We start from the raw sequence: 25,081 nt of genomic DNA on the forward strand, positions 1-25,081 counted from the left end.
GCTAATTAACTTCCGCTTGCCCGCGGCCTTAGACTGGCTAGGCTTAAAAGAAGAAATAGGGGTCATCTCTTGAAAATGGTCGTGAATGGGAAGGTTCATACCCTCGTGGACAACTAGCTTCTTAGGGTTCTTTGTATTGTCCTTAATGCTCTGCTTGCGAGAGAAAAGGAGAAAATAGGGGAAAGATATGAGGACATTGTGCCTAAAATGGTATAAACTTTTAATAACACAAAATGGTAGTTGTGAACTCTAGTAAGCCAACCATCAAAAATGAAGTACTCGATGATAACCATGACAACCTTATGCCATAGAGGCTTAATTGGTTCGGTCCTGTAAAATCCAAAGGTCTTAACAAGTATTTCCTTTCTTCATTTTGGAAAAAAGATTAACAAGTTTGTTACAAATTTTTTGCTTCTTAAAAACCCTCATAGCTATTAATGGAAGCCTTGTGACCTTCGTAGTGAGCTTCTCGTCAAGGGAGATGGTTTTGCCACAAAGCATAATTGTATCATTACTCCATATCTACAAAGATTTTAGTTACCTTCTTATCATAACCATGCAACCTCTCCATATATGGGGTAACACCTCCCTTAGGAAAGCTTACTCCAAAGTTTCTTATCAGCCTTCCAGTCTACAAGTTGCAGGTTCCTCCCTTTTCCATTCGTCGCCCATATTGTAATAATCAGAGAGCCAACTCCTCAAAGTGCCTTTCGTAACAGCTTCAAGTTGAAACAGCAAAAGACAAGCTTTCAAAATACCCACAAAACATGTGGGAAGTAATTACTAATTAAGCCTTCATGTCCTTCCAAATGATCCTTTACAATTTCCCTGATTATGAGATACTTAAGTGTCACCTCCATCATTATTAGCAATAGTGCCCATTTTACAATGGATCTTATCATATCTTCTGAGGGATAAAATGGCATTTTCGACATTCTCCTCATTGGACAAGGTAATCATATCTTTGAGTTGGACTCCCAAGTTGGCTAGTCCATTAGACACAATTAATTTCACAATAGGCATGTGCAACATATAGATTTTTAAAATATTTGGATATAGATATGGCTTCATTAATGATGTGATCTATTAGCCATGAAGCCTTATGATCACCTTTGGGAGATTTAATTATGTTGTTAGAGTCACCCTCTAACCAAACATTTTTACTATTTAATCCTTTAGCCAACTTTAAAGCTTTTGATGCACCCATAGCTTCAACCACATGATTAGAATGAACTCCAAGGGGTAAGCCACCACGCATAAACAATTTCCATACTTGTCCCTGACAAGCCCACTAGATCCAACTAGTCCCTGGTTGCCCTTAGCAACACCAACAAAGTTAGCTTTGATCCATCCTTTTGGGGGAGACATCCACACCAAGCCATCCCTTCTATTGTCAGTTTTATCCTTCTCGGGGAAGTCGAACAAAGTTAAATCCCTTAATGATCCCATCACTAGGATTCTTAATGAATAAAGAGAAGGTTTCATGCATAGCTCTCAAGGCTTTAATTGTAACTGTAACGTTCCCGATTTTGGCAGGTCTACACAGTTGAGGGAGTTAGCTCATCATAGTGACCCTCGTGAGTTAACAAGGTGTTTTGGAGTCTTAGTTGTGGACTTACTATTTTTAGTAAGTCTATTTTAGGCAGTTTCTAGTTTTGGCAGTGCAGTGGGTGGCTTCAGCAGTTGGTTGTCACCTGTAGTTAATAAAGAATAAATTGTATGAGGTCTTATATATTTATTAATCATTGAGTTGCATTATTATAATAATGTTTATACTATTATTATAATGACTTCAAGAGATATTTCTTAAAAAGCAATTTGGAAAGTTTCTACTGTTGAGTTTTTTTGGGAAACTTCCACAATTTTTGAAGTGGAGTTTTAGGGAAACTTTGGCCAATGAAAGCTTATAAATAAGAGCTCATTTCATTGGGAAAATCATGCTTGAATATTTATTTGCTTTTGTTGCCTTTATGGCTTTTCTAAGGTTCTAATTTTCAAATCCCTTGCTGAGGTATATGGGTTTGATTCTAAGAAGTTCTTGGCAATTGTGTTGAAGTATACAATTGGCCAACATCTCCTACTGTAAATTTGTGGCTAAGAAGAATAATCTTAACTTTATTATCTCATCTAGCTGAGGGTTTGGTAAATATCTTCTGAGAATTGTCTGAGTCAGATTCGGGGCAATTCATTGTTGTGGTATAATGAGTTGCAAGAATCTCCTACTGTTTCTATTGTGCTCGGAGATTGGTTTGTTGAAGATTGTTTGCATTGCGGAAAAGGATAATTGAAGACTGAATTACATTGCGTACAAGGACCTGGACATTACCAGCGATCAGCAATTGGTTTGCAAACAAGTTTGAAGAGTTGTGTGAGTCATTATAAGCAGTGGGAGGCTATAAAAATATCTGTGATTTCATTGAAGAAGCTAGTGGCCATTGTAGACAGCCTGCGATCAGTTAAGAAGAGTTTGCATTTGTATTTGGGATGCCTTTGTTTGCATTTGGGAAGGGCTGTGTGAGCTATTGGAAGGCATGCGTTGGATTTTAGTGGAGGCTGAGATCAAATTGGGTTTGTGCATCCAAGCCCCAAGTTACCAAATACACACACTTGTGAATTTCCTTTATCAAATTGTATGAATCTTTCATTCAATAAAGTTTCTATCACTTTTCAAAATTACAATAGCTGGTGTGAAATAGATTCAATTGCAAGCTGATCATTATTTCAGAAATGCATACTATTGTTTGGTATTTATTATAGAAAAATGTAAAGGGCCAAAATCAACTAAAATTCGTGAGTGGTTATGCATCTTCTAATATGGTGACTAAGATTTACAACATTTTTTATAGAGCGTTAACAGTTTGTATGCCAAATGTTTGATGAAATGTCAAACTCTTGATTAGCAAAGTAAATTGATATTTGTTAAGGATATAGTCGGCTAAGGACTTTTATAGTGGTATCAAAGCAGTTTCCTACCAGCCTGCAAGAACTGGGCTCCAAATCAGTTGTTAGTGGTCAGTATGTGATCCATTATTTTCTATCATGACTAACGATAGGAGATTTGTACCGGGTATGCACAATACCTGAAGAGGACATAATTCTCCTCCTACAGAAGGAGAGACTGAGTTTGGTTCGGCTGGTAGTCCAGGTGGTTTTGATGGCACTGGACTACGACCTACAGAAGCCGAGGTTCAAAGAGATGGCCTGCAAGGATTTAGGAATGTTGCAGCCGGGCAACAGCAGATGACAGATGTTTTGAAACAGTTGTATAATACTCTGCAGGAGATGGCGCTTCCTCGAGGACGAAGTAGGGAGAGAGCTCAAGATGTTTCTATTGGTTCTCATAGATTCCGAGTCGAGGGTAGAACCCAAGATGGTGTTAGCTGATGGAGCCCAATTTTTTGCGAATTTTATGGCCTCCATTTATGAAATAATGTTGGAGACTTAGATTAAGTATTTTCATTGATGTCATTTTCTTATTAGAGGTGTGAAAGAGGAAGTTATGTATGTTACTCTTGGGGTTTCCTAAAGAAATCTAATACACTGCCTATAGGAAGAAATTGGTTCCAATATTGTTTATAAGTTTCACAAATGGCTTGGTTCTTGCAATAAAGGTTCAATATAAGAGACATAATTGATGGAATTCATAAATGAAACAATTTCAAAAACAAGGAACGAAGTCAAACTACTCATTAAGACAGCTCAGGAAAGTAGATTAGAGGCAGAACTGGGTCAAATAGTGATGGATCTTTTAAAACAGAGTCAATCAAATATGGTGAGTGTTAAATGCAGGGAGCATAACATAGATAGCTGCTGAGGCAAAATTTGTGCTCTGTCCTTTCTCAAAAGATGATGCAAATGCAGTTGCAGAATTAACTAATGTATTGTCTGGAATACTGCTGTTCAATATTGCTTGTGTACAAGAGAAATTGCAATTGCTTTCAAAGACCTGCTCAGTTTAGATGAACTTCGAGAAGCAGACTTGTATTACATTTATAATTTTCATCTCGTAAGGTTGGTACCAGCCACCCAGCAATTGCTGAGCATATTATTCTTCCATGCGTAAGAGTTATAGCTTATGCCTACACTTTGCCAAACAACAGTAATCAAACAAATATTGGGGAGCTATGTGTATGAAGACATTTCAAACATAAAACTGCATAATTCAAATTTGGAGAGAAGGGAGTGATAAATGATGCAATAAATATATCCTCAGAAATCATCCCTATGCCATGAGTTCTATGATAGTCCACTACTGGATTGCTCAGCGCAAATCAAATATTCAAATCAAACAGATGCCGTCAAACATATTGAGTGGATGCACGTGATATCGGGAGCAATGTATTTTTGAAATGATATGTCTTTGACATACTAGCCTAGAGATGTTGTCGCCTCTAGAGATACAAGCAATGAAGAACAATTCATGAATTGAATGAAAAAAATCTAGTGATAGGAAGGAATAAAAGCAAATATATATATTTAGAAGAATTTTCATATCACCGTTTACAAAATTGAGCATGTGCCATGAAGGAGGGCTTAATGAATTAAATAAAAAAATAAACAACAAATTACCATCCCAGCCAGTGAGAATATATGACAATAGAGGAATGGAAGCAAGTGATTGTGTGGCGGACAAAACCATGTTGAGTGATGTGTTCAGACTCTTCTACGCACAAGTCATAGAGATTAAAAGACATAGCTTTTATCTTGTTTATAATGCAAAACATGTTCAAAGACGGTGATGAGGAAGACTATTCTTGAGCCTCCCTGATGATAATATGTTAATACAACAGTCAAATAATATTTGTGTTTAGTTTACATTTTAATCGATTCCAGATATTAGAATTAGATTATTATTTTCTATTGTAAAGGGACATATCGGTTGAGAGGCTATTCTTTTAACCCTTTGTCCACATATATATAGGCAATTACAAAAAAGAGAAGACATATTCGAACATTCACATTCGCAAGAGGTATTTTATTAAATTTTATATGGAGGGATAAGGAGCAACATTATGATTTTGTAATATAAATTCCATTATTTTATTTATATAATAAAATAAAATGTTTTTTGTTTATTATTAATAGCGTGGAGATTTAAACTATAGATGAATTGTCCATTGTAATTATTTTTTGGAATCTGTATACAATTTAAATGTTGAATAATTGGACATGGTCATTTAGCATTTTAAATTTGATCATCACAGATATTGTGAATATTAAGTTGTTTTCATATTTGTGTCCAGTTTGTCTCCCTACCAAAGGAGTTAAAATTCAATTTGGACTAATTTAAGATTGCGTATATATTTGATCTGTCGCATCTTGATTATTTAATTGTTGGCAGTAAAGTGTGTAAAACATTATAAAGTTGTACGTGATAATTCACTAAAGTTGACTATATTGCCCGAATGAGCAGAGACACTGGTCTTTTATTATTGAAGTCAGAAAATCTATAACTTCCTTCCTACAAGCATCAATTCCATTATTTACAAATATTATATAATTCAAACACTTAACATTCAATCCTATTTTGATCGAGTTTAAGGACTTTGCCAATCGAAGAACTCTAAAGCTTAAATTTGCTATAGAAAAGCCTTGAACCAGGCAGTCAGTGTTTGAGGTGAGGGTTTACCCACGTGGGTGTAGCGGAGCCTGAAGTGCAAGGGAATCGAGAAGTATTCCCATTCGTTGGCTAGAACTGATTGTGGAATCCTATCAGAGAAGTGGTAGGCTCTTCAATTTCCAATTTGCGATTTTGGGAACCTACATTAGGTACAAAGATGGAGATCGGGTTCAAGTTAATGGTGGATTAGCTGACAGAGCTGACATACTCACTAGCACTCATGATAGGTTGCAGAGACCCATGTTTTTGAGACCTAAGGTGGATGAGGTTAGTATTGAGTCTGAGGCCACTCCTTTCACTGATGAGGTGCTGGCACACTGTATGGAGTGGGATGCTTTACCACAAGCTATTAAAGATCATCTAAATTTTGATAGGTTCTTGACTCAAAAATGGGAGCATTCCATAGCGAGGTCGACACCCAAGAGACAATGACCTCGATAAATTGAGTTACAACAAGTTGCCAATAAGATGACGTTGTAGCAATTTGATGGTACTAGGAGAGTTAGAGCTCGAGCTTGGATTCATAAGCTCGACACATATTTGGCTTTGCATCCTATGTCGGAGGTGGACGCTATCAGATTTGAACTGCTGCATCTGGATGGAGCTACCCACGACTGGTGGTACCATGGGTTAGTTTCTTTGCAACATGGTCAAATCACTTCCTATCAAGAGTTCGTGGATTGCTTGATCGAGAGATTTGATAGGAAGGATCCGGAGGTATACTTCCATGAGTTGGCTCAGTTGAAGCAGTCTAGTGGATTGGAGAGTTACATTAGTGAGTTCCAAAGGCTTTCAGTCATGGTTTATGATATTTCGGAGCACAGAGGAATGATGTTATTTATGGAGGGACTAAGCCACTCTATGGATGGGTGAAGTCATGGAACACATCTTCTCTCCAAGTAGCGATGAGGAAGGCATGAGACTTGGAGTCTTCTTCTCAAAGCAAGGTTCTTTGAAATCTTCTGCTCTTCCGCCTCATGATGAGTCCCCACCAGTTATTGAGAACAAGGGCAAGTCAGTGGAGAGATCTGATGTCACTTTGAGAGAGGATTTGAGGAGGCATCAACTTTGCTTTTGGTACAAGGGGCCTTTCACTAAAGGTCATGTTTACGCGTTAAGGCCGAAGGGAGCAGTGAATCGTGGTATGTGTGTTTACACTGATGAGATTGAGGATGAGTCATCACAGCAGCATGAGGATGACGATGAAGATGATCATACTAGTGATAGAGTTTATATTGTGATGAGTATTTATAGGATGGTATTTGACTCACATGTTTAGGATTTGCACCAAGTAAAAATTTGGGCTGAGCATCTGCTAGAATTGCTACAAGATGATTGGGTAGGCTTGATGAAGGAGAGTGTGTTGAGATCTCCTAGGGATTTGTCTGTTAGTGATGTTTCGACCTTCACATCACCTGCATAAGTACTTGGTGCTGTGTTGTAGGTCATGTGTTCCATTGATGGTTTTGGCATTCTGTTGGTTTAGTGAGGACAGGGACATCACTTGTTTCTTATGGGATCTCGATGGAGGTTTTTGTATGATGTTGGATTGCTCGAGGACAAGCAATCTTGGGGAGGGAGGACTGTAATGTCCCCGATTTTGGCAAGTCTACGTAGTTGATGGAGTTAGCTTATCATAGCGACCCTCATGAGCTGATAAGGTGTTTTGGGGGTTCTCAGTTCTGGGCTTACTATTTTTAGTAAGTCTATTTTCGGCAGTTGCTATTTTTGGCAATGCAATGGGTGGCTTCAGCAGTTGGTTGTCACTTGCAGTTAATAAAGTAATAAATTACATAAGTTCTTATTTATTTGTTAATCATTGAGTTGCATTATTATAATAATGTTTATATTATTATAATAATGACTTTAAGAGATATTTCTTAAAAAGCAAGTTGGAAAGTTTCTAATGTTGAGTTTTTCTTGGAAAACTTCCACAATTTTTGAAGTGGAGTTTTAAGAAAACTTTGGTCAACTAAAGCTTATAAATAAGAGCTCATTTCATTGCGAAAAGCATGATTGAATATTTATTTGCTTTTGGGGCTTTTGGGGCTTTTTTAAGGTTTTGATTTTCAAATCCTTTGCTGAGGTATAAGGGTTTGATTTTGAGAAGTTCTTGGCAATTGTGCTGAAGTATACAATTGGCCAACATCTCCTACTGTAAATCTGTGGCTAAGGAGAATAATCTTGACTTTATTATCTCATCTGGCTAAGGGTTTGGTAAATATTTTCTGAGAATTGTCTAAGTCAGATTTGGATGCAATTCGTTGCTGTGGTATAACGAGTTGCAAGAATCTCCTACTGTTTCTACTGTGCTCGGAGATTGGCTTGTTGAAGATTGTCTACATTGTGGAAGAGCATAATTGAAGACTGAATTACATTGCGTACAAGGACCTAGAACCAGCGATCAGCAATTGGTTTGCAGACAAGTTTGAAGAGCTGTGTGAGTCATTACAAGCAGCGTGGGGGCTATAAAAATATATGTGATTTCATTGAAGAAGCTAGCGGCCATTGTAGATAGCCTGTGATCAGTTAAGAAGGGTTTGCGTTTGTATTCGGGATGCCTTTGCTTGCATTTGGGAAGGGCTGTGTGAGCTATTGGAAGGCCTGCGTTGGATTTTAGTGGAGGGTGCGATCAAATTGGACTTGTGCATCCAAGCCCCAGGTTACCAAACACACTTACATGTGAATTTACTTTATCAAATTGTATGAATCTTTCATTCAATAAAGTTTCTATCACTTTTCAGAATTACAATTGCTGGTGTGAAATAGTTTCAATCACAAGCTGATCATTTCAGAACTGCATACTGTTGTTTGGTATTTATTATGGCAAAATGTGAAGGGCCAAAATCAACTAAAATTCGTGAGTGGTTATGCATCTTTTGATATGGTGACTAAGATTTACAACATTTTTTATAAAGTGTTAACAGTTTGTATGCCAAATGGTTGATGAAATGTCAAACTCTTGATTAGCAAAGTAAATCGATGTTTGTTAAGGATATAGCCAGCTAAGGGTTTTTACAGCAACCACCTAGGGAGTAGAAGCCTTGTCCCTAAAAATCTTGTTATTGCATTCTTTCCATAGGCTCCATTTAATGTGAGGAGCAACAAGGGACCAGCAGGTATTGGCTTCAGGGTTATGAACAAAGTATTTCCATTGAGAGAAGTCTTGTAAGTTTCAAGAAAAAATTAAGCAAGTGTTCCAACTCTGAAGGACTCTAGACCATACTTCTCGAACAAAAGGGCAATGACAAAGGAGATGATGAGCGAACTCTTCAGCTTCCAAACACAAGTAACATCTGTTAGGAAGGCAAAAAGCCCTCTTACAGAGATTGTCAGTAGTAAGCACCTTATTTTGAAGAAATAACCAGTAAAAAATGTTGATTTTAGGTATTAGAGGTTCACCCATAAATTAGCCTAGAAGAGGGGAGAGTCATTACTTTTATGAAAAGTAGAAAAGGCAAAGGAGACATATTACTTGCCATTTGGGGTACCATCCTAGATAATATAGTCAGTTGCATCCTTCCAGATGAACCAAGCATTGAGAGAGGCTTGGATTAAGTTGAGGGCAAGGTCAATAGCAGACAAATTAGCCCAACCATTGTTTCTCCAGTAATTAGCAACCCAAATGCCAAACTTGATCTTGCACAACTTTACCAGTTGGGCATAGGTAGGGTGATCAGCCAAGGGTTTGTCCAGCAACCAACAATCATCCCAAAATCGAATTTTGCTGCCATTTCCCAGTTTCCTTTTCCTTTTCTAAGTGGCCAAATCTTTGACCTTTTAAGACTTGATCAAATAGTTGCTATAATGCTATCAAAGTAATTGATGATTCATTGTTGGTCTTCATGGCGGATCAGTTAATGTTGCTTTAATTGCATAATTTTTTCAATTTCTCATTTAAAATTTTATTTCATGTTAGGGAGAAGTAGAATTAGATGGATAAAAGATATTATTGAATGGTCATTTATGGTGAAGCTAGTGTCCATACCTTTTGGTACTTGTTGAGTGTAAGTAACAGTGCAAAGTTAATCTGGGCCTAAATTGCAAGTGTTTAAATTCTATTGAAGATGTTCGTTTAGATTGCACCTTCATAGGGTATTTGGATGAATATTGACAATGTGAAAATCATTCCTGCATCCTTGGAAGCTAGCACCCTCCTGTGCCTAGTTGACATAACGAAGCAAGGAATGGTTAGAAGTTCAACCCATCCTCAACATTGTCTTGCATTCTTCAAGTTAGATTGAATTTATTGTGCAAGTTATTTAGTTGGAAGTGATTGAAGTTGAAGTCATGTGTTGATATCCATTGAGTAGCGTGAATCCCTTTGTGATAACCAGCATCATGTCATTAAGATTGGGTAAAAACCCACAATTAAGAAGGAACCTCGAGGTTGTCTCATTTGATCACAATATCTGGATATATTGTTTAGCATATGAGCATCCTTAGTCAAGAGAGAGTTGGAAATATGGTATTTCATCTTGGAATATTAAGTATTCAATTTTATATGTTGTAGTGGAAGAAAAATCACATCAAATGGGACCAGGCATTAAATTCCAGAAATCGTCTCACAAATTCATGTGTCAACATTCTATGCTTGATATCCTTAGGTGTGCTGAACGACAAATCTAAGCATCAATAGGTAGCATACAATTTTGTGGCCCATAGGATGTAGGATTGTTTTGTAAATATTAATTGATCTACAATTTCCGTATTCTCCCTTGTTTTTTCATATGTTTGTGCCTTTGTTGTAATTCATCCAACCCACTTACCATTTGCATAATCAAGTCAAGTCAGCATACAAGGTTTTACATTGTTAGTACACAAATGTAGATATTTCAATTTTCTTGAAGAATATGAAAGGCAAATGAAAACATGGAGAGATAAATGAAGATGCATCATTGAAGGTTGCACTCTGATGTGAGAAAGGTACAAGTTGCATATCATTATTATGTTGCAGATCTAAATTCAAAAAATAATCCTGGAAAGAACAACATAAGAAGTTGTATAGTGGGTATCACCATTCTACACACAGGACACAGGACTGAGGAATTTGTATACTTGTAGACAATTCTGTTGCAGATGTGTCAGTTGTAATAGTTTTTACTTTTGAGGAGTCCAAAGAAATTGGAAGTTACTAGCACCCAAGAAATATATCTGATGGAAAAGAGTGACAATGGAATATGTCTTCATCAAATGAGCCAAATGCAGCTTACGTGCATGCTTCAGATTTTCAAGGATTCTATAAAACCAAAGAATTTTCTGGTTTGGAGAGATTTTTTTATTTTCAGTTCCTATTTCTCGGCATCCCTTGCGTGCTGCTGAAGTCATCTTAAAGAGAACTAGAAAAGAAAAGGATCAAATCTCACAAATATTTAAAACATAAAACTATTTTAATATTTGGTGATTGACACTGTATTTTGACCAGAAGCCAGGATGCTTGATTTATGTAACATCATCTGGAGTGCTTGTCAAATAAAAAATTAAAGATTGTGTTAAAAAGAACTCTGCCAGGAGAAAATGTCATTGAATATGAATGGTGCAGAGCCAAACAGGGAAAGTTGGCTTTCCTAGGTCACTGCCCACAAACTAGCCCAATTTAACTTATCAAGAAGCCAACCATTTGGTTCTTAGATCCTTCTTCAATGTTTTACCAACATATGATCAATCACTTTCATTTATGAGAGCCTTGGTATACAGCTTCTCACATCAAATGTATACACCTAATCAGTAATCGTCTCAATTTAGTTCAAAACTCCACAAATTGGCATGAAATGAAATGGATCAGATATGTTTGACATACCCATCTTCCTCATTTACAACACAACAATTGCTTATTGGATCCACAAGGATGACCCAATGTCAATTTGGCAATGATAGGAGCTAAAAGGCCTAGTTCTCTACTAGCCCTACCAGTGAGGTTTGCCTCCTTAGATCTCCAATTCCCAAAGAACCACCAAAACAAATTAGATATTCCGATACCCTTTTGGAAGCTTCACAAAATACTACAATTGTGCGTCTTGATTCCTCCAATCAATGGGTTAAATTGTAATGTCCCCTTTTTGGGACATTAAGAGTTCTATAGTCAAATTTATGAAATATTTAATTTGACTTATGAGAGCTCAATGCAGATTTATAAAAGGGTCAATTTAATATTAAAAAGGGGAATTAATACGAGATGAAAAATGGAAAGATGTCAAGGAGACAGAGTAGAGGAAGCTGAAGAGTCATGGCATTGGACAATAAAAGGAGAGATGGTTTCATTTGAACATGCTTGGTTTATGATTCAGATTTTAATTTCTCTGTTGGAGAGTTATTTGGAAAGCTTGAGCTTTCATCCATCTTGAGGACAGAAACCCTCATGACAAAAGACAATGGACGCAACCCCATTGTCAATTGGAGACATTGTGCAGGTATTTCACATTGTATTTCCGGTTCAGCTTTCTATCATCCAATCTTGTTGTAGCTTCTGTATCTACAATTGGATTTCTGGCTTATTTTATTTAAGAACTTCAATGAGAAATATGTATTTTCTACTGGAGATTTAATGCAATAGTATTTTGGAACTTCTTTATGTTGTTGTTTATTGGAGTTTTGCTGGAAAATTCTGAAAGTCATTGCATTGAAATATTTGTTTAAAATTCCCGAGTTTCCATTAAGGGTTTTGAAGCAAATAACCTGTTAGAGCTATTACAATGGTATCAGAGCAGTGTATCCTGCCAGCCTAAAGGGTTTACATTTCAGTTTGAGAGCATTGAAGTTTTATCAAATATTGAAAATCAATATTTTTCACGAAGGAAATATATATATATATACACACACATCGTGTGTTAAGTGAATTTCAGGAATAATATTGAGTTAAACCTTGCAACTATTAAAGCACCAAGATTTAGAAGGATAAATATTTTCCGGTTCAGAGTTATATTAAATTGAAACATTGTACTAGGGCATATATTGAAACAGTTTTATTTAACTGAAGCTACATGCTCAAGTGCTAAAAAATATAAGCAGCCTTTGTGTGGTTGTCTGTGACAAATAATCTGGCATTCTTATAAACAATTAAGAATGAGAAATATGTTTCTATGAGGCAATAATATCCACCACTGAGTCTCATTGCCGACGGTGTTTTCTAGTAAGCACTCATCTCACTAGGAGTCCTCCCACATCTACTACGGGCAACATAGGAGATAGTGTAGTTCTACATGTATACGAATGGAGTGAAATCAAGTTGCAGTAGTAATCGCAGGACCTCTAATATTCACAATTGAAGTCTATGCTGGATTTTCATAGATTTCCAGTTATTTTGACATCAAACTCGCATCAAATTTTTGCATACTTGATTGCATGGTGAATACACTTCAGTAGTGCGTTCAAAGATTCTAAGGGCAACATAGCTAGAAACCATCTACTAGTCAGTTGAAAGCAATGCGGGGCCCAGTATCTCAACCCATGTTTGGAGGACCTACGTGTTCACAGTCGTATAAGGCAACAACAGAGAGTCGAGAGTTTGAACATGGCAGAGGGGGTTGACTCTATCGCAAGAAGCTTTAACATTCTTGAACGCAAAAGAGTGTCGTGAAGTTGGTTATTGTGACAAGTAGTCTCTTCAAATTGCAAGAATTGAGAAGATTGCACAGGAAGTGGTAATTAGTGGAATAGAATTGGAATATTGAACAGGGAGGAGCGCACAACTATTTCAATTCTCATTTTCTTAATTTTACCAGGATGGGCAACAGTTTATATTCCTTAAACTCCCTTGATAGATCCTACATGACAGTGGCAGTTTTTAATCTTTATGACGGAGGCAGTTTATATGTTCTGAAACATATCTAATATTGGCAAGTGAAGCTCATTTTCTTGGAAATATTATATAATAGCAATCGAAGTTTGATCGTCAACTGTAAATCTTCATGAACCGTCTCATTGGTTGAAATTACTATGGTAATAATGTCTTTCTGGAGCCATCAGATAGTGGTAAGTAATTACAATTTTGTGAGAATTTAATTTTTCCAGTGGCAACTAAGCCGAGCACCAAGAGTACTGTGAATACATTTTATTCCCTCAAACATGGGAGCAATTGTGCTCTAAGCAAGAGAAACAGTGATTTGCAACACTATAGTCTGAGTAAGTATTGCACGATATGCGATTTTATTGGCCTACAGGAAGAAATATTGCTTGATCCTTCCTTCGATTTGTTTGTCACAGAGTGTTACGCATTGAAACATTGACGTTTGTCTGTAGCAACTTTGGAATCTATCAGTTATAAGTCATTTATCTTTTGTAGTAGGCATTTTGGATTAATGTAGCAAAAGGAACGACAAATCTGAGCTAAGAAAAGATAGTCAATGATTGATGTTGTCGGGGAGGTGACACGACAATTCTAGGAAAGATTAAATGCAGCTACAGGGGTGATTGTCAGTTTTGCAAATAGTTTCTGAATGGTGTTTCATTTCCTAGCATCAAGTATGGTTTTATGTTGTTTCTATTTCTCTATTCTGCCTTACGATTTCTTCTGCGGTGGTGAGTTTTCAAGTGTTGAAGGAAGTTGATCGAATGAGGAAACTTTGTCCTTCAAAACAACTAGAAGATCCTCGAGCAAGCACAACTTGTTTGGAAATTGTTAAATGCGCATAGCTTTCCCTGCACATGATTTTTGGTTGCTATGAATGAGTTGTGGCCTGTCAGCTAAAACCATAGATTACAAGATTGGAATTACGTAACTCCATCTTTGCTTGGCATAAAGGAAATATTACGGGTGCATCGACTTGTTTGGTTCAAGTTTAAGATAGACCTTAAAACTATACATAAGTATCTTGGACCAGCCCATGGGCTTGCTGTGGACTCTGGAGTTACTACATGGCACCTACACTCTTCAGACCTTCTGTCTATCCTTCTTTGTCAATGTGTGAAGCTTGTGGACAGCCAAAGGCATGAGTTTGACTGCGCTATTGACAACAATATCGGTATGTGAACGACCTCCTGACTAAGCATGCACAGGCATCAAGTCTGAACCTTTATCATTGCAGAGTTGCAAAATCTCTGTTAAACTGGTTAATGAATTGCATCTTCTCTTTAATATTTATGGCATAAATGAGTCTGTTTCATTTTCACGAATTAAGGATTCCCGTGCATAAAAAAGAGTTTTTCATTACAAAATCTGCATAATTCTTGGCAGTTCAATCCTTAACTGAAATGTTTATTCAATTCTGAGCATTGGAAACCATTTCAACTTGTATCCAAAAGTCCAACAGAATTCTGAAAACATACAGAATGTGCCGGTCAAATTTGCAGGTAAATTGTTGCTAAAATGTCCAAAACCAAACAAACAACAACAATGATTTATAAATGCCATCTGACAACAATTATGATTTCTGGGGGTCAATGTAACTGTTGTGCATACGGAGGGGAGTTTGTTTTATTTTGTAGCTACATGAATATCTAGTCTGTAGTTACAATACACTCTGGTGTCTTTTCAAATCTGTTATTTAAGACTTTTATTTGGGCATTGTAAGATACAAGGGTAGGATTCAGCTGATAAAACTCAAGACCAGTTTGTGGTTTTCTCAGTGAAGTAGAGATACAACTCCAAAAGAATTTCAGATAGCTTCCATTAGATTCTTTCACTTGACTTGACTTAACTAAATAATAAATGACTCTTTCCAATGATAATTCAATCCTCAACTTAAGTGAAATTATAAAGTTAAATTATAAATTTATTATAAGTCATTTAATAATATAATAATAATTTGACCACTAAAAATATAATAACTCCCAAAATACTCATATTTTTGTGCCCTTGCTTAAGTATAAGGGTCTAAATTCTAAGTTGTTTCATTGGATCTACAGCTGAAGTATTGTAGATTCGAATCTGAGATTTTATTCTAGATTGTGTTGCAAATAGTTGCTGAGGTAAAACTATTTGCTAATTTCACCTACTGTTTTAACTGTATCTAAGGAGAATTTTCTAGTGAGGGTTTATGTTCAAATTTTGAAAAGAGATTTTTCAAACAATGGCATTGATATCAAGCTAGGCGGCAGCCATACATGTAAGCAAATTGTCATTGCAAGGGCATTTTACATTTCTCATACTAGGTTCCTATTTGCTGGATGGAATTATATTAATTTTTCTTGCAAATGTTATCTTATATTGTCAATTCAATTAGTATATAATAAATTCAGAGTGTTCTTGTTATTTCCTAGCATTTATAATTCATTGCATATATCTAAAGGTTCATTTGTAAAGTCCACAAGATCACAATATAAATCAGAGTGGTATAAGAGTTGTGTGTCGAGTGTTTGACAAAATGCCTGATTACTGATTAATAAAGAAATTTGGCGTTTGTCAAGTTATAACCAGCTAAGGGTTATTACACATTTGACAGATGGGAATAATGCTGATTACAAATCAGCCTTGGATAGTAACGTAGCTAATAGTATGGCCAAGAAGCATACAAGGAGAGAGGACAATACTGATAGGTATTCATTGATTGATTCTCCTTTTAATTTATCTAGTGCCTGTGATTACTTTACTGTCATAGATCTTGAGTATGATGAGAGCACTTAGTTTGTTATGCTTCCTTTCATGAAGGGGGAAGCCATATCTAGTTGCTTCTTCGGGAAGGTTACAATTTCAGGCTATGTTAGAGGAACACTGTTGTGGCAACTAGATATTTTGGCCAAATCTATTTTCTTTTAGTATGGGGTGCCAGGTTATTCCATATAGTTGGGAAGGTGGATGGCCTTTTTGTTGGTGGGAACCCGGAAGATTAGTCACATGGGTAGCAATTTTTCAAGGAGCTGGCTGGCATAATGTTGAGTTCCCACCTTCATTTGACTATAGTAGTGCTTGTGCTCTCAGTTGGAGTGAGGTTCTCAATTGGATCGAGGATTTTCTGACATATGATAGCAACACTAGGCATGTTGATTGGATAGATTATGCACATGGAGTTATCCATGATCCTGATAGTAGTATGACAAGTGCATTGTGGTGGAAAATTGATGAGCAACTTCACAACTTAAGACATGTTATTTGTACTGAGTGGTGCAATGACTTGGTGGAGCAATTTCCTTGAGATTGATATAGGACCCTGGTATTATATTGTGAAGCAATCTCAAGAAGGAAGGACTTGTAATGTCCCCTTTTTGGGACATTAAGAATTCTATAGTCGAATTTATGAAATGTTTAATTTGGCTTATGGGAGCTTAATGCATATTTATAAAAGGGTTAATTTAATATTAAAAAGGGGCTATTGAGAGACAAAATGAAAAGATGTCAAGGAGACAGGGTAGAGGAAGCTAAAGAATCATGGCATTGGACAATAAAAGGAGAGATGGTTTCATTTGAACATGCTTGATTTATGATTCATATTTCAGTCTCTCTTATAGAGTTGTTTGGAAAGCTTTAGCTTTCATCCAGCCTATGGATGGAAACCCTCATGTTGGAAGACAATGGATGCAACCCCATTGTCAATTGGAGACATCGAGTAAGTGTTTTACATTGTATTTGAGGTTTAGTTTTCTATCATCCAATCTTGTTGTAGCTTTTGTATCTACAATTGGATTTTGTAATGATCTCTGCTAGTACTGATCAAAAGTTCAAGTCTGGACTTAAGGTATTTCGTCAAACAGTTCCCACAAAACCTTGGCATTGAACTCTGATGCTGCTGTTAATAATCCGACTCCAAAATATATATAGCAATAGGACTACAAAAATTTGTATACAATGTGACAAACTCAGACAATAACAGTATTGCATTTATATCCCCCTTCAAGTACACAAGATTCTGAACAACGTTTTTCTAACTTGGATTGTTGAGAAATAATTTCTGAATAACTTCATACATATTTATTATGTTTTAAATCACAATCACCAGATATTGCAATCACAAACAAGGGTCGTAATGAAACCTGGGTACTGTCGCTGCTAATAATTGAGACTGCTCCTATATTTCTTGTTCTCCACTGGACTCCGTCCTGAAACTGCTCACGCCCAATTATCCTGCTGTTCATATCGGTTACTGGAGTATGCCTTAGTGTTATGGTTTCAACCCGTGGTATCCCTGCTCTCCTACGTCACCTCCCTTAAATCCAATAGGTACAACTCCTTGCATAAAGATGAACAACCAACACACAGACCTCTTTCAAACTCTTTGGTGGAGGATTCAGATTTCTTAACGCTGCTATAACAGACTGCTCCAGTTAGACTGATTCCTCGACTTCAAGAGAGACCTGTATTCCACCTCTTAAAACAATATTTCCTTGATGACTGTCGCAGCAATATTAATAACTTCTTCCTGTAACCTGAGTCTTCACTTTTCTACACTGCCGAATGTATGGTAAGGAGAGAAATGTGGAGTCACGTTTGTTACCTGTAATCTTCCTTCAACTTACTCACGTGATGCTTGATTCTATGATTCCACCTTGGTAAAGAACAACCACTCAGCCCATATGATCCACGGCAAGCACAAGTAATCTGATGTTGATGACATTGCCCTATACTGTCCACTGATTTCTGAACCTGATGAAGTTTTCGCAAGGAATACTGGGGCTACATCTAGTTCCTTAAACCTCTTAAGGGGTTTTGTCCTCAAGAAGACATGGTCACATTTAAGCAACCAATTAGGATAGTGTAATAACATTTATTCATTCGTTATAACAATCCCAATGCAAATGGCTTCCTTTATAACTTCAAAATGAGGAGAGGTACGAACAACTTAGCAATGTGAGATAAAAGACTATTTCGTCTTTTAGTCACCTAAGTCATTTTGTCATAAAGTGACTTTATAACTTTATAATAACATTAAATTATTTAAATAAATCACTTAAGTCACTTGAACTTTAATATCTCTTGAAATACTTTGTGTTTTTGCCACGCCGTCTGAAATAGGAATCTCTCCTCATTATTCCCTATGTGACCAAATACACTTTCTAAAACTAGAAAGGGTCGATCTCTATTACTCTTGACTTACTATACATGGTAAGTATGGCAATGGAGACCAAAAGATAATGAACGAAGGCCAAATCCATAAATCCCTGAATGTTGGAGACGAATCAATTCTGAAAAACCATCCTTATTAGCCTATGAGGATCCAATATTAGGTTAATTCCTGAAATTCTGATGCTGGCAGCAAATGGGGACATTACAGATTTCTAGCTTATTTTATTTAAGAGCTTCAATGTGATATATGTCCTTTCTACTGGAGATTTAATGCAATAATATTTTGGGACAGCTTTATCTTGTTGTTTAGTGGAGTTTTGCGGGAAAAATCTGAAAGTCATTGCATTAAATTATTTGTTTAAAATTCTTGCATTACCATCAAGGGTTTCAAAGCATATATCATGTTAGATATATTACATAAATGCTATTGGGGTGAACAGGCCTACTAGGGCTAATTAGGACAGTTTATAAAGTAAGTGCTTAGAAATGGATTGTTCCCAATCTGCTAAAGGTTGTAACATGTCAATCCAACCCTAACAACTTCAATTCCACTATCAGAATGCATTGACCCACCCCTTGAAGCCTTCAGTACACTCCTTTGCAGTCTAACACAAGTCAGTCACATGAAGATGCCCGACTAGGGCATGAAAGTTCTCCTTGCTCCTGCACCTTTCCTGCAAAGGGCTTTTGGGTTCTTAAAATACATTGCCCCTACTTACTTTTCACCAATGGTCATGAAATCCCCACGGTGAAAAGTCAAGATAAAGGGCATTTTTTATCAAACCCTAGGCTTGTGAGGGTTTCAGACCTGATGTCACCAGTTTGCTTCTAAAATGCTTCAAACTCCACCAATGCCACTCGAACCAAATGCAATAGAAAGCTACTTGATATATCTACACATTCATATCAAATTTGACCTTCCACCAATCTGTACAACCATGCACAAAGCAAGAAAATGGCGAATTTTGCAGGAAAACCTGAGAATCTTATTGCTTCTACTCCAAAAACATCAACAACGTATGTGGGTTCGACCAAAAGGGCCTTAAATAAGCCTAAACAAACTCCCCCAACCAAAATTCAAAACAACATGACTGTTGGGTGTAGTTGTTAAGCAAGATTTGAAAAGTTGCAAAATGTTGTCAAACAACATTTTTTTTACCAGCTTGACAATCTTGCAACAATTTATGTATTTGCCCTCAAATTGCTTTCAAACCTTGATCAATTGAGATTCATACTGATCAAAAACAATCCTAAGGACCTAAATCCACCCTCCTTACACAAATATGGACCCGTCGACCAGATTTGACCATGTTGGCTTATGTATGCCAAACATGTTAATGGTCTCACAATTGGACCTTGTTACAATGCAAATTGGTCCATACGACCTTATGACATCTATCACACCTATTTACACAATTTATACTCATGGCATACTATGAGTCTTCTGGTTTGCCTCTTGGTTCAAGGCCCTCCTGCACCAATGATCCTATTTTTTTGTGAAAGATTTATCCATGGAGTTTAGGAACACACAGGTAAAAATCAAATTATGTCAGAATTTTGCTGCTTTATGTGCTCATATCCCATGCAATCCAACAAGAATAAATGTGTTCTGATATCATTAACTGTCTGTCTCATACAAATGTTCAATTTTAACCTGAAGTACAGCCAATTATGTGTAAACTTATCACTGTTGTTCAACAATCACCAAAACTAAATGTGCATATTGTTAACAAGGTAAAGACCATATCAACACAAGCAAACAGAAACCATTACCTGAAGTTCTGACCGATCCTCATTTGTCCCATTCAAGCGTAAATGGTTTATTGCTGGATCAATCACCTTGTTCCATGGCCTCATTGTTAGAATGCCAGCAAAAAGAATATAGAGATCCTCTCCAGCACCTAATTTCACACTATGGTACTTTATCCCATTGACATCTGCAAACACAAGGGCCTGCAAGGAAACATACAAGCATAATTCAAACAAAGAAAAAGGATAAGATTTCAAATTTTAGATACCATAGAGCAATTATAGTCAATCTCACTTGTCAAGATAATTAGAGTTCAGAAATAGAAATAAAGACCTTCCAAAGTTTAGCATAGTGCTCCCGCATTGAGCGATCAAGTACCCTATATAAACCATGGTCAAGCAATATCAATTGTGGCTTTCTCTTACCTGCATGGTGAATAAAAATGGCGTTGATCACACAGCCACAAATTCATCCTAATTATCTCTGTAGAATGAAAACATGGTACTAAATCTCACACTGCAAAAATTAAATTATTTAGCCAGCAATTACAGGTGTCAGGTTTCATAAGTTTGAACATTTAGACGTACAGTACAAGCTAAGTCAATAAATAGTTAATCTATAAGATTATACATATAAAAGAGCACCGAAACAGAGTTGCATAGTTATGACAGTTCCTTGCAAGAGTAAATGCCCCTTTTATTTAATTAAGCCGTTTCCTTCTGCTGACTTACCTCTTTTTCTCATTCCAAGGCTCTCACTAGCATTTCCTTGGACTCCCCCTTAATGGTTTCTTAAGGCAATAAATAGCCACTCTGCAATAGCACTGAACACTCTAAGTTCTAAAATGACCACTGGACATAGCAATGGTGTTTGAGATATTCAGGCAGAAACACAACAGTGCTTTAATATTTCTCCTCTATGGCCCTCTAGATTACAGAGCCATTTCTGTGTACACCCATTGTCACCTTCACATTGACTCTATGTGCATTGCAGATTTCTATTTAAGTTTCAAAACAAAAAATATTCCCAGGATCTGAGACAAATACTCCAAGCAATTGAAAGCTCTGATGTGCACTGCCCCTTGGCTTGAGAGGAGACCAGAGGATGGGCCAACTTAATTCAAATGACTACATCAAGCGCATCCTTTCCGGATGGGCTGAGCTATCTGCCCTACGATGAGGAAAATGTTACCCATGCAACATGTGAATGCAAGATGCATTGTAATATCCCCCAAGTCCTAGTTAAATTAAGCAGATATGTTGCCCAACTGCCCTTGTATGTGCACCTTGAACATGTTTAAAAAGTGGAGGAGAGGGTTAATATAATGCAGCCAGAATGAGTAACCAAGATGAGAATTCTCAAGTGTAATTTTGACTCCCAAGCATATGAATTTCCTTAATAAACTGATTTTGCTCAGCTATTCAATTCCTTTAAAGAGCAATTGGATCCATCCTCCTAGGGATACCATGGAGTGACACTCTAAAGGCTGGAGAGCATTAATGGGATTGAAATTGAATTGACAAGAAGAGCATACAGGAGCCCTATAATTTTTGTCTTCTATTGTACCCATATGCATTTTTTCATACAAAAGAAATTTTGTATCAGGTACAATTCAACCTTAAACTTTGTCTTCTCCTCAAGTCAAGTGTCATGCCTTTGTTGTCTCTTGTCTGTCTCTCTGCATGCTCAACAAATTGAGCTCTCAAACACAGCTGCTAAGGCAAAGAAACAGAGTTCACACAATGAAGCAGCAGCAAACTTTTATCATCACGGCTCATCATCCAAGGTGGAAATATGGATTTTTAATTCGTGGAATCTGCATGATGATAGCTGAGTGCTCACAGATAATAGTTAAGCGCTCACAATTATGAAGAACATACTTTTGTTTTCAAGTCAAAATCTTGCAGGCATTAGCACAGAGGTGCATGACATTGGAGGGGCAAGCAGAAATTCATTCAAAACCTGCAATCACATAGCCGCATGTGTATCATGTGTCAGCAGGATAGTCTTGAAATTTCACAAATGATGCAAAACAACGGTCAGGCATATGTCCTTTAACTGTGGAGCAAATTTCATGAAATAAAATCAAGCAAACAGATGCCTTGGCTCGCACCATCCATACAGAATTGCAATTTTTCAATATCAATTCACTTGCCATTTATGCTAGAGGGGGCAGGGTTCAACTTTCACGTTAATAATCTATTAGTACCTTCATCCCCATGTTCCCTTTCAAACTGAAACAAATTTTCTAAAATGAGAAAGTGTGCAAGGCTTTCCATAGGCACAAAACACAGAATAAAGGGTGTAACTTCGAATTTTACAGAACATGCACATGTGCATTTTAACACACAAACATCTATATTTGGAAACACAAAATCAAAGGGCAGTTAGAGGGCACATACCTCACAAGTTGGGAAACAAAGTTTTGAGATTTTTGCAACTTTGGATACATGTTTCTAGACACATGCCAACGATAATGAAGACATGAAATTATAAACCTAAAATCTGTCATGGTCCATAAAAGCACAAAAGTTTTGGTAAAAAAATATTGCAAGAATGGTAAACTTGTGCACACCACAGCATGTAGACACAGAAATTTGAGTCTAGAAGTATCCATAAAGGCATTTACTATCATGAAGACGAAATACGTTTTAACATAAGAAATAAGAACACATGTAATATGTCACGTGCCTTACTGAGTAGCAGATTTAAATAATTTGAAAAAAACATTGCATCCTATGGTTCCACCATACAGAGAGGACAGTTTACAGTTCTAAAAGATGCAAACAGTCTTGATCTAAGCACAGAAGTGAAATTATCAGAGCCAAGAATATGCAATGATATGTTTGTTTGAAACAGACAATCATTTCATTCATCCAGCAACAAAAGATCAGCAGTAATCTTTCTCATGTGGACAGGGCTTTCAACAAACAGAAGTCTAGCCAAATGTCTTCCTAGTGCACTGTTTCATCTTCCGAAATTCAGGTCTTTTGCAGTTCCGAGATTTGTAGTATTCCAGATCTTATATTCATCCATATCCTTGGAATCATTTCTTCAAAAGTGCTGCAAGTGAGATCAGAAACGATACTGAGGAAAATATCATTATAAAGTAGCATTTTTTCAGTCTTTAAGGATGTCTGGGGTTTGGGTTTTGCACCATCAAATATACAACCATTGATATTCTTCCAGTCTGCTAGAATGTAAATTATGACAAATCCATCACTTTGGTGATGGTCTTCATAACTGTAGTTAGGAATCGCTAGAGAATCAACAAAGTAAGGAGAGGGAAGATTCAAAGCACCAGGATTGGTTGTAAGAAATTCAAAATGCTTCAAAGGATCTACTATGGACAGAACAGGAGAACTTCAGAAACATCATCCAAAGCCAACTGAGAAAAAAATATTTTAGTTATAAGTATCTATGCCTCACTATTTTACCCATCATCAATTTCAAGAAAATAAGTACATTCCAGTAAGTCTATGCTTAGTAACACTTTCTGAATAAGATATTTCGAGATATATAATTTTAGCCAATACTAACAAAAAATATATTTCAAAATTTATTGATTTAGAGTTTAGTAATTGTAGAGAAAATGGTGTAATAAGTTCACTTTGCACACAAGTGAACAATTCTTAGCAACTTTGTTGGAAAGCAACATAAGTCTACCATCTTATTAATCTCATCATTCAAGTCTAGCACAAAGGACTTTAAAAGAAGTTCAAAATAAAGCAGTCATAGGGAATTTGAATTTAAATATCTAAATTGCTCACCTTTAGGAGACAAATATGCTTCTCTGCTTTTTGTACTAGCTTATATTGATATTTTCAGCTTAAGAAGAAGCTTTTAGAACCATGGTGGATTAGGATAGCAAAACTAACAATGATCCATTGCCTCCTCCCTTTCCTTGGGGAGAACATATGTCTGTTAGCTTTAGTAGAACATTGTGAAATTCTTTGTGGATCACAAAACGGTTTCCCAGACCTTTTCAATGATGTTGGCCAATATCCAACCAAACACAATCAATACTTACAACAGAAAGTGCAATTCTGGGTGTTGATCATCAGTATGTCGCAATTCAATTGTTTTGTAAATCCTTGCCAAGTGTAGCTGCAGATTAGTTCCATCGCCAATGGGATCATTACGCATGAAAAGTTTCTTGACCACTTTGAGCCAGGTGAAGATAGTCAAATTTTGTTTACTAAAGTTCTGAGTGCCAAGAAAGACAATTGTGAATCCATGAGAGAGTTTGTTATGGGATTCAACCATGAAGTCATCCAAATCACTAACACTCTAAAACCATCTCCTAAGATTATTTTGGGTTGCTTCGTATATGCTCTTATCACCAAATGTTGCATTCTTTCTCAAGATATGTCATGCTATTGAATTGAAGGATGCTCAAGAAAAATCAATCAAATTGGAGGTAAAAATCTGAAAGATTCACTCAAGCCACTAATACCAAGATCAGCTGACCTTTTATTCATTATTGCAAAGAGTGGCAAACAATGTGACAACTATTAAGAAATGACTACCCTTCAATGCTCAACTACTTTAGTAGTATTGACTACCTTAAAAAAGAACAGTTATTTCAGCAATTGAACCAACACTCATCCTCGTCTACATACTACTTCAGCAAAGCTAGGAGCAAAAGCATCTTCTTCATGTCACACATACTCCACATTTCAAGGAAAAAATAAACGTGATGAAAGAAATTGTTCAAAAATGCAAAGGTTCAAATAGATACTAACAGCCTCAAAAGCTAATCAAGGATCTTCAGGTG

General features: G+C 36.6%; 1 protein-coding gene across 5 annotated transcripts in view; it reads right to left on the reverse strand.

The window, feature by feature from the left end:
- ATH9 (ABC2 homolog 9) overlaps positions 1–25,081 on the reverse strand; it is a 229,610-nt gene that overhangs the window by 84,632 nt on the left and 119,897 nt on the right. For all 5 annotated transcript variants that reach the window (XR_016363885.1, XR_016363886.1, XM_089825591.1 and 2 more), the window contains 2 exons: positions 20,638–20,729; positions 20,328–20,507 (listed from right to left, as the gene is read on the reverse strand). Coding sequence is in view for 3 of the 5 variants with exons in the window: in XM_089825591.1 (XP_089681717.1) it covers positions 20,328–20,507; positions 20,638–20,729 (272 nt within the window). In the remaining 2 variants the exon portion in view is untranslated. The remainder of the gene's footprint in view (positions 1–20,327; positions 20,508–20,637; positions 20,730–25,081) is intronic.

This window comes from Cupressus sempervirens, chromosome 4 (assembly GCF_028749045.1).
Source record: "Cupressus sempervirens isolate cs-2001-9-10 chromosome 4, ASM2874904v1, whole genome shotgun sequence".
Classification (NCBI taxonomy): Eukaryota; Viridiplantae; Streptophyta; class Pinopsida; order Cupressales; family Cupressaceae; genus Cupressus; species Cupressus sempervirens.